At 32.7% G+C, this 15,735-nt stretch overlaps 1 protein-coding gene, 1 long non-coding RNA gene and 1 pseudogene across 2 annotated transcripts; 1 reads left to right on the top strand and 2 right to left on the bottom strand.

Moving 5' to 3' along the window:
- Positions 1-2,148: 2,148 nt before the first annotated feature.
- LOC110616875 (RGG repeats nuclear RNA binding protein A) lies at positions 2,149-5,722 on the bottom strand. Its single transcript, XM_021759385.2, has 8 exons — positions 5,579-5,722; positions 5,165-5,479; positions 4,149-4,455; positions 4,002-4,067; positions 3,756-3,888; positions 2,969-3,124; positions 2,804-2,860; positions 2,149-2,495 (listed from the first exon to the last, which is right to left on the bottom strand). The coding sequence occupies exons 2-8, from the start codon at positions 5,361-5,363 to the stop codon at positions 2,316-2,318; spliced, it is 1,098 nt and encodes a 365-aa protein (XP_021615077.1). The 5' UTR covers positions 5,364-5,479; positions 5,579-5,722; the 3' UTR covers positions 2,149-2,315.
- A 3,842-nt stretch (positions 5,723-9,564) lies between these two features.
- Positions 9,565-14,723, top strand: LOC110617236. The gene is made up of 5 exons (XR_002488332.2): positions 9,565-9,927; positions 12,559-12,923; positions 13,312-13,547; positions 13,943-14,101; positions 14,276-14,723. It is a non-coding gene; the product is annotated as an uncharacterized LOC110617236 (long non-coding RNA).
- On the bottom strand, positions 12,462-14,187 carry LOC110617227 (annotated as a pseudogene).
- Positions 14,724-15,735: the final 1,012 nt, after the last annotated feature.

The following is a 15,735-nucleotide window of genomic DNA, read 5'->3' as shown; positions in this document are numbered from 1 at the left end:
CCCATTCTTTTAAACTGAATAGTCTGTAACTCCTTAATATATGTTTTAATTCTGTGGAAAATTGCATTAACCTGTGGGAGGTTCAAGCAAATGAATAAGAGATGAACCTTCTCATAGCAACTTCCTCAAGGCTCATCTGGGACTGCCTTAATAATGACCACACCACACCCTGGCAGTTAAGGCTTGGATTTTACCATTTGTGGGCTTGGAGCTGGGTGATGTAGAGCTTTACTGATTTGTTATGTGAATTCTAATTAGAGGATGTGGGAGGAAGAGCCTAGAGAATCCTTTTCAAGATGTGTGAAATTGTGGTATTATCTTTTAAGTACATCCTACGCTGTTTGTGTTTAGTGTATGGTTATATCAGCAAGCAAAGTGAAGTGAAAAATCTCATGAAATATTTGACTATCTAAAATATAAAACCGACATCTTATACTGATATAATGTAGTGGCGCTCGGTGCTACGGTGAGAAATATTTTATTAGATGAAATAAGAGGATACAGGGGAGGCACCGAAAAAGCGAGAGCTCATAAGGGAGGTTTTTCAAGCGAGTCTGAGTCACCATAATAGCAGTAGCTCATACTAGGGCCGGATTAGCCGAGAAACGGCATGGTAAACACATGCTTTTTTATTTGTCCCGAAGGAGAAAGAGATCATCTCATAAACCTTCTGAATTGCCTGCCAACAGCTTTAAAAGATTTTAAGATTTGCCGTTTTGGTGGTATTTTGTCTGTATGCAGCAACTCCCAAGAGGATCTCAACCCCCAACAAAATCCCCAGCTATGGCGGGGGAGTAGGACTCCATATAGGAGACTGAAAGAAATAAAGTAAAAACAGGAGCTTACTACAAAAAAAAAATAAAACACCTGGGGGTCAATGGCCGCCAAAAATGGTCGGACCTCCCCTTGGATCTAAAGATCAGACGAAGAAAGCATATAGAAAAGGGAGAGAGAAGATTTTAGAGAGACTTTCAAGAATGTAATCTCAGCTTTCGTTTTGATGATAACTTAGGCCAGAACAAAATGTATTGTAACGCATATTATGAACGATTCATTTTGTATTATGGAGGAAAAAAGCACGATGAAAGCACGAATCTCTCACAATATTACACATATGACCTTGATTCCGAAAAGGTAAAATGACTTTAAATTATGTGAAATAATTAAATTAATTTTTAATTAAAATTACTAGTAAAAAAATATTCGATAAGTTAAGAAAATCAGTCAAATAAATTTAAAATAGATAATATTAGATATTAGTAAGATGTTTTATTATAAATTAAAATATTATGTAATTATTTAAATATTTTTTTTTAAAATCTGGTTGTTCAGAATATTCTCTCAAGATTTTATAGAATTCTTAATGATTTTTTATTTGACTGGAAAATATTAGAGACTGATGATAAATGAAGGGGCAAATGATATATGAATGAAATATTTATTTATTTATTTTGTTTTTTTAATATTAAGATATTAAAAATTAATAAATAAAAAATATTTTCTAATAAAAAATTGAATTATTTTTTTCTAAAAAAATAACATTTTAAAAAACTTTCTCTAATGAAAAATAAATTGTTTTTTTTTTTCAAATATTAGAAAATTAGCCTTAAAGAAAGTTGGGGAGAAACAAAGGGCCAGCGCTTAACAGAACACATGGAGTCGGCACCTCGCTTTTCATTGATATTCTCATCTCATGGATCCACATAAACACAACCCCAATTTTTTCTTCCAGGGAAAATACACTCGTCTTCCATCTATTGCCCAGAAATCAAAAAACAGACTACGATTGATAGGCATCGCCACCGTCAGTTTTCAGGCTGAAATCAAAACCAAACCTGCAATTATATTCCTTAAGGCTGACAACCTGACTCAATTTCAATACGATTTTAATGTAATTCAATCCAAATATATCAAATTTCAATCATTTTTCTTTTTTTAAAAAACCTTTTAAAATGTAAAACTTCAGCATCACCAGAAACCCACCAAAATTAGTCTGATATCGAATTTGACGAGTACCAGTCCAAACGCGGACCAGGTCCATATTCATTGATCATTGACGAGCATTTCCAATCATAGAAAACTCATTTCATAGAGCCCCAAATTCTCAAAACAGCAAAATGATGACACGGCATTTAAAGAAGACTAACGGAAGGGGAGCAAATAAAATGCCTCAAATATACATTTTAAAGCATAATATTAAATAGTTTTTTGAAATACAGAAATCACGTTATTGCTGTCATCTTCATGAAAAGACATTGAGAATAAGAACCCAAAACGGTCAACCAACAAGATCTCATGTGGGGTTCTGAAAACTCTCATTTGCCGCCCAAGGTTGGGAACTGCCCGCGATCTTCTATGGAAGGGGCCATCACATTGCTCATTGCATCTCTGCTGATTAACCCTCTGGCACCACGGCCACGCCCTCTGCCACGACCACCTGGGCTATAGGACCTTTCCCCTTCAGCAGGCTTCAAGAACTCATTAATGCTGACAGACTAGAACCATCCCACAACATTCAAATGCACTGAATCACCATTAACTTGTAGATATATAGCGACAGGAACAATAAAAAATAAAGCAAGGATAAAGTAGCAATCAAGTTCTTGTAAAAGCAAAGAAGAATGACTCCAAAAAAGTTTGGGTATGATTGTTCATGAGCACAATAAACTAGTAAAGTTAAAAAGTGCAGCGCAGTGAGAGAAACAAAATAATCATTTAATACATAAATAAATACAACTTTTAAAATAAACATGTTGGAAAAATAAGAAAAGGAGAAGGGTTAGGATTAGGGTTGGGTTAGCACCTTTTTAGCTTTCTCATCCTTCTCGAGAAACTCTTTCCGCTTATCCTTATCAGAGCCCTTGACAATGGAAATTAAAAGAAAAAACATTCAATTTAGCAGGCAGCTGATGACTCCATAATATAAATGGATATTTGAAGACTTCAAAGGGATCACAATGGAATTCACCAATTTAATAAAGATTTCATTATTCTCCTTCTTGCTTGAAAGCTGCTGCATGGATTCAAACACTTTGGTATCCACCTTTCTTTCCTCAGCCTTGAGTGCCTGTAGGGCCTTCCTCTTCTCTTCCAGCACCTTCTCATATTCTTCAAGAGTCATTTCCTAAATAGAAAGAAAGAAGCAAATACCATAAGCCATAAACTTTTCAGCATGTATAAACTTGCTACTGATTGACAAAGGTGAGAAAAAGGCTGGATATTTTAATCCCAAAGTTAGATAGTGTTTAACAATTAAACAGTTATTTGGTCTGTATAGACTAAACATTTAGATATTTACAAAATCGAATCAAAGCACACCGACTTTTGGCTGTGAGCACTACTAAGAACACATTCTAGGAGCCTTTCTTGACTTGACAGCTCCACAGCAGCATTCCAAGACATGAAAGGATATTAAAGAAAGCTTCCACTTGAACCAGAAAACCTCAGGATTTGAAACTCAAATTGCCACAGTTGGAACCTTTGGCAGCATATCAAATATGGCTATGGATAAATCTAGCAGTTAGCAATTGCAAAACATCTATAGCAACTACTACTCAAGCAATGCCTAAAAATGTAATCTCAATGGCATTTGTCTCATCCTCATAACAACGCATTCTAAGAAATGACAACCAAGAAAAAGATCAACCCTTTAGGTAATATGAATCCTCTCTTGAAGAAAAGATACCAAAATTAAAATAAAATGTAATACAGACAAATAAAGCATCTTTTATAACCTAACTCGTAAGAACATTCACCTTATCCTCTGGTTCCTTTTCTTCAGGTTCACTTGCAGCGCCTTCCTTATTTGCATTCAATGTTTCCTGTTCTCCAATGGGCTTCTCATCACTCAAGTTTTTCTCACCCTCGTTGACAGCTTCCTCTGTCACCCTAAAATTGCAAAAACTATAATTAATAACAATCCCCCACCCCCAAAAAAGAAAAAACCAAATAGCAAATAGGATAGTAATCTGTTCATGAAAAATTCATTCATAGTCACTCACTGAGAAACTTCATCAGCCTGAGTTCCCCAATTCCCACGACCAGATCCCTCTCGTTTGATCTCATTTCTGCACTTCAAACTAGATCAGATTAGATGCATAAACACACATGGCACACAAAAATTAAGCGAAAAAAATAAAGATATCCACCCGCGTCCAGTCCCACTATGGCGTTCAAATTGCCGGTGAGGGCGTTCTCCAACACCAACTTCTCCATTGGTGAAACCACCACGACGACCACCGCCACGATAACCACCACGAGGTCCACCATATCCACGCCTTTCAGAAAGCTTTGCAGCATCTCCATCTTCAAGGGCACCTTGACCAGCAGGTCCTCCAGTATTACTGAATGAATTCTCATTGTTGGTGTCTCGACTGTATCCACCTCGACCACGCCCATATCCACGTCCACCACCACGACCTCCTCCACGGCCAGCTTCATTCTTTGCCTCCCTCACTTTGGAAATGAAAGGAACAACTTAGTGCGCATAGGAAATAAGTACAAAGCCATGCAAAGGTGTGAAATTAGTCAGGTATAGCCGTATAGGAGTAGTGAGAAAATGCTTTTACATAATATGATCGTCTTTCATTCCAGTGGGAGGCGTAAAGCAAGCAATAAATTGTCAAGTGCATCCATTCCACTTCCAGCGCTTCATCCACTTCCAAAAATCAGGCTAATGATAGAATTATCATAAAACATACAGTATCACTCTGGAAGGGAGAAAATTGAAGCTGGAAGTACCAGCGTGACTTAATTTCTCCAAGAACAGGCTTTCTTAGATAGTGTAAACACACACTTAAATTGACATATTTTGAAATGTTCTAAATTGCACTCAATTTCAAAACAACTTAGCTCAACAATATAAACAATTAGAGCGGCCAAGTAACTTTTCTTCTTCCAAAAAGAAAGTAAGCTGGACAGAAACTTTCAAGCAGCTAAACAATTAAGTGGCCGTATGCTGTGCGTTGTATGTGCAAGTAATCCCTAGCATCAAGACGAACAAACTCAAATCTTTCCACACACTACGGAAAGACGAACTTAATCGAAACAATCTTCCATCAATCAACAAACGAAGGAAAAAAAAAAAAAACAAATGAAACTCAGAATAGTCATTTTCCAAGAAGCAAACAGCAGAAGAGAAGGAAGCAAGTCAAGAACCGCTCACCAGCCTGAGCCGGAGGTACCGGCTTGGAGGGGAGCTTAGCCGACTGCTTGGATAGAGGCTGAGGCTGAGGCTGAGGCTGAGATTTCTTAGGAGCGACGGCGGCGGCGGCGGCAGCCTTCTGCTGCTGAGCTGCAATGAGCTGGGATGGGTCCTCGGCGTCATCGTCACCCAACAAATCGAAAGGGTTCATGGACGCCATTTCTGATAAAAATCAGCAGTGAAGAGCAAAACCCTCCTAAACACTCAAGGATCCTACTTGGAAGGCGACCAGAAAACCCTAAGTTAACAAATCCTCCATGGTAAAATCACACAGATCTGTAAACAAAGAGGGAATTGGTTTGTTTAGATATAAAAGAGAATTAGAGAGAGAGAGAGAAACCCTAACCGCAAGAGGAGAGAGTGAGAGAGTGAAACCTAATCTGATACGGTCTCAATTTATTGTCGTTCTAGTTCTTGCTGTTGCCTGTTGCCTGTTGCCTGTTGCTTGTTGCTCTCTGTAAGACCTCGTGTGGCGATTGTATACATATATATATATATATATTTTTCAGATGGAGACATGCGAGGTTTTAGTTTTATCTTCTATTATTAATAATTGAATTTCAGATAGCAAGAGAAAAAAAAAACCTATTAATTATTGAATTATTATAGAAAAGTTTAACAGTAAGTAACGAATAATAATTGAAATTATTAAAATATTTTTAATTTTTTAGCTCAGTTTAAGAGTTTTTTTTAATAAATGAAATTTTGTTAGTTCAATCTTTTATTAAATATTTTCTTTTTTAATTTTATGTTTAATAAGTGGAGTAGTTTATTAAATTTATTAAATTCATATTATTTTATGTAAAAATCTTAATTATAAAACAGAGTACTTTTTATGAATTAAAATTCTATGTGCATTGGATCAAGTTATAAGTTGTTTTAATTTTGTGCAGTGTCTTATTGAATACTTTTATTTACTATTAAAGTTAAATCATGTTTAGGGTTAATTAATGCTACTACTACTACTAATAATAATTAATTAATTAATTAAGAAAGCGCATTTGTGTTTTGAAGTTGGGACAAGATTCCTTGGAATTGCCGATATACATACATCATTGCTTGTAAACGCCGCAGGTCAAGGCAAGACAGAACCACACAAACGATCGTTGAAATTGCGTTTGGAAACCATTAAAACGCAAAAATGATTTTTCCCTTTTATATATATATATATATATATATAATTTGCTGAAAATTGATGCAGGAGACTTCTTGTGTCTCAGCTCTCAGCATTGCATCACACAGAGCCTTACAAAAACTAGATTCTCTGTAACATTGTGTACTCTTGGAGGCTACCATAACACCAGCAGTGACACTCGCCTAAGAATCTCTTCATTTTCTCTCTCTGCTTGGTATGCTCAGTTTAATTCCAGGATTGATAATCAAAGTTGAGCTATCATGTTACATACGAATAATTAAAAAAGTTTGTTTAAATTTATTTTCGAGTGACTAAAAAATGTAGAATAAAAGAGGATTAAGTTGCAAAATATGGATCCATGCATGATGCTGCTAACATAATGTCATATGATAAACGGATACAGTTGGTTCTGCAATAAACATAACACCATGACAAAGACATTACTGAAGAAATCCTCAAGTGAATCCATCATGAATTGGTGGAATTGGAACTCTGCATTCCATCAGAAATCATAATGGTATACTTGGGTCACCCTGTCGTTTTTGCTTCTAAAAGCTCGATCGCTCTCGCTGTGTAAAACACATTTAAGTGATTCGTACGGACTTCCAATTGTCAGTTGTTAATCTCACTGTTGTTTCCAATAGATGATGCTGTGTGATTCATCACCTACCCACAAATTGAATAATGATGCGAATGGTCCATCATGTTTTAAGGCTTCGCTTGATAAATACAGTTAGAAAATTGTTTAGTTTAGTTTGCATCATGAGAAAAATTTGCTATGAAGTTGGACAGTTCAAATTTCTGTCCACCAAAATTGACAAATTATTTCTCCAACAGGAGCGTCATTATATGATTACTGGTGTTCATGACATTCTTTTTCTTAATTTGTTGGTTTTTAGTACTGTTTGTGCTTTCTCCCCTTTCTAGTGTCGTAGATGAGTCATGACTGAACTTTAGTTTGATTGGAGATTTATAAATCTTTTGCTCAAAACTTCATCACTTGCATTGCAATAGGATAGGTTCTTTGCAAACAGTTTGAAACTTGTGCACGGTTTAGATGAATGCCCCAATTGGCATCTTTGATTATACATGACATACACATAAATATTTTCAAAGTTTTATTTTTTTTTATTTTATTGGATAACTGAAAATGGAGGGATAGCTCAGTTTAGAAAGGGTTGCTTTAGTTCACCCATCTTCTCCAATATGGTATCAACAATTTTACACTAAAAATAAATTTATGCTTTTCTAAAATAAAATAAATTGCGATAGTGATATTTTTGAAAAAAAATATAATTTTATTAAATAAATAAAAATAACAATAAAAATAAAATGAGAAATTTTAAATATAAATAAATAAAAATTAATTCAACGAAAAAATTAATTTAAAGAGCAAATAATATGAAATGAATTAAATCAAATAATTAATTTTAGTTTCAGTTTTATTAGTCGATTATATATGCAAAAATAATTTCAAATTATTTATTAATAAATCTAAATATAAAAAATGTTTCAGATAACTAATCATTTATTAGTTTTTAAATTAGTTAAGAGAGTTAGTTAATTAGGTCTGATTCTTGAACAACAACAATAGACATTTTTATAATTTAATTCAATTACTATATTGAGATTTAGAAAGACTTTATTCTAATTAATAAATGTGAAATGCTCGATTTATTTAAGTTAAATTATATTGTCTCTTAGAAAGATCTTAGGTAACCTAATTTATATATTGATTTAATCAATCTATATAGCAATATATTATTTTAATAATTACACAATAAACCCTTATTATAATAATATAAATACTAAAAAATAATAAAAAATAATAAAATTAATTAAATCTCACAAATCAATTGAACTGAAACTTTAATTATCTTTCAATTAAAAAAAAAATTAACTACACATGTTCATGGTTGAAACACAACAAAAATAATAGTATTTTCAGCCTCCTCAAATTAACTAAGAACAAAAGATGATATTATACATTAAAATATCTTTTTTATATAGTATTAAAAATTCTAATTCAACCTAAATACTAGTAACCGTGATAAAATGGAGAGATTATACCCAAAAGAGTAGAGTCTGATATGTATTGACAGATGATAATTTTTTGATTGCTTATAAGATTTGGAATTGGACTCTGATTTTTCTAGTCAAATATGTTATGCCTATTATTTGAAAAATAAGATAAAATAATAAAATCTGAATCGTATTGGTCACTGTCCTTAAAAATTTATTTTGCAATCCCAAATATTAAACAAGTTCTTCTGAAATTTTAATTTTTAAAATCAGGGCAATACGAATTTATCTCTAATTTGTAATCCAACAAAAGGATAAAGAATAGAAAATGAGATTGTTTTCCTTTTTAAAGATGCAAGGCAATTTATAGTGGAAAAATAGTAAGTAGTTATAAAAATCTTGAGATAATATATAATCAACAAATCACTATCGATTAACTTTCTAATATATGAGAGTAACATATATTTAATTATATTCTCTAATAAGTGCTTACCTACAACTTTAACACATATTTATTATGTTTAATATTTAAATTATAACAAATAATAATAATTCATCTTAATTTATAAGCACCAAATGAATATATAATTCTATTTATATGTTTAGATTAATTAACAAATATTAATATGTATCTATAATCAATAGATGACTATTACTTAAGAATTAATAAATGAGAATAACATATATTTAATTATATTCTCTAACTATATGCATATATTGATTATGTTTACTGTTTATATTACAATTAATGATAATAATTAATTTTAATTTATAAGCATATTAAAATTAATTGGTATTTTTAGTTTTATCGAATAATTATATATATATATATATACACACTAAGTTGTAAACTTGTAATTATCAAATCAGCAATTTAAATTATAAATGATTATTCTAATAAATTAATATTTTAAAAAATATGTCTGTACTAATAAAACCACCCAAAGTCTCAAACCAATCCTAATTCCTTTTCAATTTTACGGGTATGTCCGATTAAATTTCGAATTTTAAATTTTTATAAAATTTAATTTATTTTCACATTTTACGTATTTAATTTAAATAAAAATTAAATTTTAATTCTAAAATTCGATAGAATTAATTATAATTAAAACCAATTCCTATAAAATTTGATGAATTTTAAAATAAAATAAAAATTTATTTGAAATGAATTTTATTTAGGATATAATTAAATTCCATGTATGATGAAATTGAAACTATCTGATACAGCTGCCGCCTGCCGTACATCTCTGATTCCCTTCCCACTTCCCAGTCGACGCCTCTCTCCCCCACTTCACTGCTGAGTGCCGAGACTGCCGGCAGCCCAGTCGGAGACAACCCTTCCCTCTCCCCAGTCGGCGTAGGCGATATCTCCTTTTCTCTCCTCAGTCGACGACAACTCTTCCCTCTCCCCAGTCAGCGACATTTTCTTTTCTCTCCCCGGTCGGCGACATCTCTTTTCCTCTCCCCAGTCGGCGACAACTCCTTTCCCTCTCTCCCCAGTCGGCGTTTCTTTCTTTCGTTGAATCGGTTATTCTAGGAATCAAGATTTGACTGGAACTCTCTTCAGGTTTGTAATCAGATTTTGATAATCAAGATTTTTTAAGTGCATGTTGTTAAAGATTTTTTAGTTGCTATTAAAGATCTTTTGAATTTATGGACTATTAATCTGATTATTTAGTTACTGTTAAAAAATTTTTAGTTGCTGTTAAAGATTTTTTAAGTAATCATCAAGATTTTTTGTTTTGTTGTATGAAATAGTCATTTTAAATTTGCCATTTATCATAGAATTTCTATTACCTTCAGTGATAAATTTTGGTGACCAGACTTCAGTCCCATCTGGTTCTGTCTCTATCACCTCACTAGAAGCACCAGAATATTCATCTGAATCATCAGATTTTGTGTCTGATGCCTTATTCATAGATGGAGGCATCCCTTCCATGGATGGATCAATGATTTCATCTGTTTTACCAATAACCAAGATTAGGCACCAATTATATTGTTTAATAGCACAACCTTACAAGAATAGAAGAAAATAGTGCCATGCACCATCAAGGTAGGAAATTTTTATGTCCTTCCACGTGCTTTAGTTCATATTTATCAGTTCTTTGATAAAGCTTTTATCATTTTCTTTTAATGCTGGTTGAATTATAATTTTAGCATGGTTTAGAATTAACTAGGTGAACTGGTGTGATTATTTTAGGTTGTGGTTATGTACTGACGGAAATAAATTTATTTGTTGATCAAGTTACTATATGTTATTTGTTCTCGTGGTTATATATTGTTTGCTAATACATGTTATTGTTCTTCATATTTGGATATTTAAAATGTCAAAAGTTGTAGTGAGTTGTAAAGCTAATACTGTTTCTCAACCTTCTTCAACCACTCAGCCCGCAAGTAGTTCCACCCATTCGGTCAGTCAACATTCTTCAACCACTCAGCCCGCTAATAGTTTCACCCATTCAGTCATGTCCCGATATTATGCGGGTTTTGTTAAATAGATTTGGAATGGATATGGGTATTAAAATTAAATTACTAAATGGATTTGGGATGGGTTTAGAAATTTTACATATAATCGGGTTCGGATTTGGGTACCCTAAATTTCGCGTAGGTACCCTACTCGTATACATCCCTAATAAAAACTCTTCAATGTACTCCTTTATTTTATTTTTTTTTTGGGGGGGAGGGGGGATGTGTGGGGGGGTTCAGATTAGAACTACTCAATGTAATTGAGTTTGTTTCCTTAACTCGTAAACTTAATTTTCGTCAATATCAAAACAATTTCACCATGACATTTAATTGATTAGATCCAATTGGAATGATTAATTTGGCCCCTGTTCTTGATCCTTTTGTGGGTTTATCGATTCCAAATTTAGGCATTTCAATTCTGTGGATTTTACCGAATTCTACTCAATTGATTGTTTTGATTTCATAGAAAATCAAATATCTAAACATACCATTTCTAATCATTAAGCAATCAAAGACTTTAATTGTACTATCAACGTTGCAGAACGAGATAACGAACTAGTATTTTTTTCCTCTTTTATTAATCAAGTATGAAGTGATGAAAACTTGGTGACATTTTTATTCAAGGTAGATATTCAAGAGGTAATAAATAGTTTCAAACAATCCAATAGAATTTTATCTTGACTGCACAGAAGCCAACTTCTAGTTAACTGTGAAATGCAGAAACACAGAGAAATTCCAACCTTCCGGAGGGTCTCTAATCAAGCCAAGCTGAAAATATGAAATAATAGTATAGTTCTATAAATGTAAACTTATAATGTTAAAAAAAACTATGGTAATTTTGAGAAGACTATCATATATAGTTTTTTAGCCATCCCCTGTACTTTTCAAATCAGTGCTTATACCAAATCTAGCCTGTCCCTAGTTGTGCAGTCTTGGAAGATTTTAATCATGTTTCTGTTCTTTTTGAAATCTTGAACCTAGATTAACATACAAGAAATATATATTGCCATTAAATTTAAGAATATTTTCATATGTTCATATGCAATTGGAACTTTTGGAAAATAATTTCTTGAAATGAAACAAGATGGATATTAAATCTTGAGCTTTTCTCTTGTGTTGAAAATACTGTTGGTTATCCATTTGGAAAGATTTTTAATCGACAATTGATCACCTTTATGCATAATGATGATTCATGTTGTCATTCCATGTGAAGATACAGATGTAGGCTATGTGGCACACATCAAGTGCTGATACTCGTGAACTAAAGGATAATGTAAGAAAATCAAAAGATGATATCTGGCTGTTGTGCAGCAGCTTAGTTACGTATGAGAAGCAATGCATCTGTGCTTTTTCTATTTGACGATTGAGGTTAATTTTGGTACTTTCCCTGTTTGAATTTTAGTCAATGATCACCTGCGAGAAGGGCGTATCTGCTGTTGTTTTTTAACATCTTTATAGTCAAATTAGAGGAAGCAGCAAGTAATGTTGAGCAAAAGTAAAGAAAAGCACGTGAAATCATTTTATTTAGTGTCTTCCCAAGTACATGGAATAGTGCCTAGTGGTAGTGTCATTATCTAACCATGCATGCAACATAATATGCTAAACAGATATAGGTAACCCTACTGCACCACCTTTTCATGGATTCTTCTTCAGTGTATCAATAAACCTTCCATCTAATATATCATTATTTGTGATATAATCAAGAAAATCGCTGAAACTGAACTCTTTGTAGAATGTCGGGTGTTGCTCATCGACAAGCTCTGGTGCTGGTCCAACTTTCTTGTTTAAGGCTAGACTGTGAAGACTTGCTATTGAAAAACGCTTCTTCTCAGGGCTAACAGTTGCTTGGTGAACAACACTCTTATATTGGCCGTTGCTTATTACTTCTACCTGATCTCCCAACTGAACCAGTAGTGCTCCTTCAGTCACTGGAACTGGGATCCAATTCTTGTTCTGGTCCATGATCTGAAGACCAGTGCAGCATCGTTAATGATCCATAGTCAGAGTGCGGTGGCATGCCTAATGTGAGCTGTGGTTCAGGACCTGCTGGATAGCAATTCATGGTCATCACTTGTGATCCTTCTTCAATTTCATTGCGTAAGTAATTAGGGTTCAGTCCCAAGCTTTCTAAAACAACTCTCATTAGTTGTTTTTGTAAATTCTGCACAGCTGTTGCATACTTAGCCATTTTCTCCCTGTGTCACAAAAAAAAAAAGGGAATGTTTTTAGGGCAAAACAAAAAACAGCATCAAGAACTTTGAACCCATTTCATTGTATGATATCCTTTATCATTTTCATCCCTTCTTTTAAGGTTTCCTTTTAAGAAAGGTGAAGGTAAGACATGAATGCAAACGAACTCTTTTGATGTTAACTGTTGCAAATTGTAAATTTTTATGCTATTAATTTGGACTTGAAAACTTACATTAAATGTTTTATGAACTAATTAATTCTGGATTTATATACCTGTAACTTGGAGGATTTGCAGGCCATAGGTGAATCCACTCTGAGATGGGATGAGAGTAATGCTTGATGAAGTCTCTCCAAAAATGAACTTTGTCCCTCGAATGATTTAAACTGGTGCCATACCTTACAGGGGCATGGACATTGCCTGACATCAGAAGCATCTTCTCTTCAAGAGGCAGGTCAAAGAAGCCCATCACAGCATCTAGAGCATCTTTCATCACATGAAGAGGGATTCCATGGTTTATCACCTGAAAACATGTAAGTTTGGACGTTAAAATTCGTATAAAAAAAAATCATGGCAGCTATTTAAGTTCATGCATGCATGTTTTCGTAGTACACGTAAAAGAAGGATTTAACTGTTAAATGACTCATCTATGATTTTGTATTCTTCATGGTAAGGGTGGTGGCATCATGTCAACAAAGGTATAGGGGTTCTGAATTTCTACTAGCTAGCTTCTCCTTTTATCCCTTGATATGGTATTTCTTGCTCGGTGGTTTAAAGATTGAAGAACAGATTAAATGTGGTGGGAACAATGTCGTGTTTACATAAAATAACACACAGCTAGCTTTTACTTGATACTATGGACATGCGGTATTAAAATGGGTTTGGCTACTGCGTGAACTGTACCTGAAAGAACCCAATTTCGTTACAGGCACTTCTTATCTCATTTACAACACGAGACCTAAGAGAAGGATGGTGCAGAATGGAAAGGTCAACAATTGGAAGGGTTGTGGAGGGGGTCAGAGTAGCATTTGGCCTTGCTGATGAAGGAAGAATGTAAGAGTCGGGCACGTTAGATGCCCCTGAATTGGTAAGACTCATTGCACTAGTAAATGAAGTTTGTGAACACACTCCCTTTCCTTCCATTTTCACTCTTTCTTATATTCTTCACTTGATGTTGTTGATATATCGAATGGAATGCCCTATTTATAAGGTTAAAATTTCAGTAAGTTTCCATGAATTCCTATTAACAATGCTTGTACAGTTACATTGTGTAGGAAGCACAAATAATGATGTACACAGTCCAAACATGGATATTACAATCATAAATGTATTGGGTGAGAGAGAAGGAAGAAACGGTGGAAGTGGTCCCCACCAGTTTGCAGGCTGGTGATGAAAGAAATCTATTTGGTAGTGCAAAATTCCTGGCAGCAAGGGACCCATAAGCCAGAGATGGCGGAGCATGAGATACTAGAGGGTGTTTGTTTAGCAAGAGATACTAGAGTTTAAAATGAATAATGTGAGTGCAAGTTGGGAGTGACATGCACGTCCCCAATTAGAACTTTAGAGCTATTACTTAACTTTTCACGTCAGGCATACAATACAAGATTGATTACAAGGAGATGCTCGAGGCTAGTGCTCTTCATTTTTTCCCTCGCTGTAGCACGAGAAATATCGGATTGCAGTTGAAACATTAAATGCTCTTATAAAAATATATATATATTTTTTCATCGAATTCATGGAAACATTTTAATTCAAAATTTTTAATATTATAATAATAATAATAATTCAAAATTTTTAATAATAAAATCTTATTTTTATTTTAAAATTATGAATATATTTAAAAATGTAAAATTATTATAGTAATTATTATGATAATTACATATTAAAAATATTTATTCATTATATAGTTAAAAATATTACACATAAGATTATAATATTTATAATATGCTTAAATTAATATGTTTAGGTCAGGTAGGCTAAAAACTTAATTTAGGAAAATTGGATTTTTTTTTTTTTTTCAAATGTCAGCCCTCCGTTTGAAATTAACAAGTTCAAAAATATTTAATTTAATTATTTTTTTTAACAATTTTTTAAAAATGAAATAATTTAATTCTTTTAAATTTAAAAAAAATTAAAATTTTATATAATTTTATAAAAATTTATTTAAATTTTTTTCTTAAAAAATTATTTAATTAAGAAGGAAATACTTGTTTAGATGAAAATCAAGTTTTTGTTTGTGTTTTTTATTTTCTTGAAAAAAACAGTTTTTATGTTTTATTAACAGTGAAGAAAACATATGCTTATTTATTTGATATAAAATATTCTTTTAATTTAAAATGTAAAAAAAAAAAATGCTTTTATCTTTTTGAATATTATTGTACTTCAAAAATTTGTTAAAACGAGATATTGATATATTCTAGAATAATATAATTAATTTGTCATTATAAATGAAAAATTTTAAACAATTACTTATTTAAATTATGAAAAAAATGAAAATATAATTATAATAATAGAGTTTAACTGTGCTTTTATAAGATCTGAAACTTCATTGGTTGAGGAAAAAATATCACAAAGAAGAGGGGAAGATGCATAACAGGGGGTTGTTGGATGACGCTTCAAATTATTTTATAGTAATTTGTCTATAATGCACATGCTCCTTCTATAAACCGCCATCACGTGCGCAGTAGGTGCTTCAAGTCCTTAAGGCTTGAATCTAATTGG

This window comes from Manihot esculenta, chromosome 1, assembly GCF_001659605.2.
Source record: "Manihot esculenta cultivar AM560-2 chromosome 1, M.esculenta_v8, whole genome shotgun sequence".
Classification (NCBI taxonomy): Eukaryota; Viridiplantae; Streptophyta; class Magnoliopsida; order Malpighiales; family Euphorbiaceae; genus Manihot; species Manihot esculenta.
Note: the sequence above shows the minus strand (reverse complement) of the source record. Positions and strands in the feature narration are given on the sequence as shown.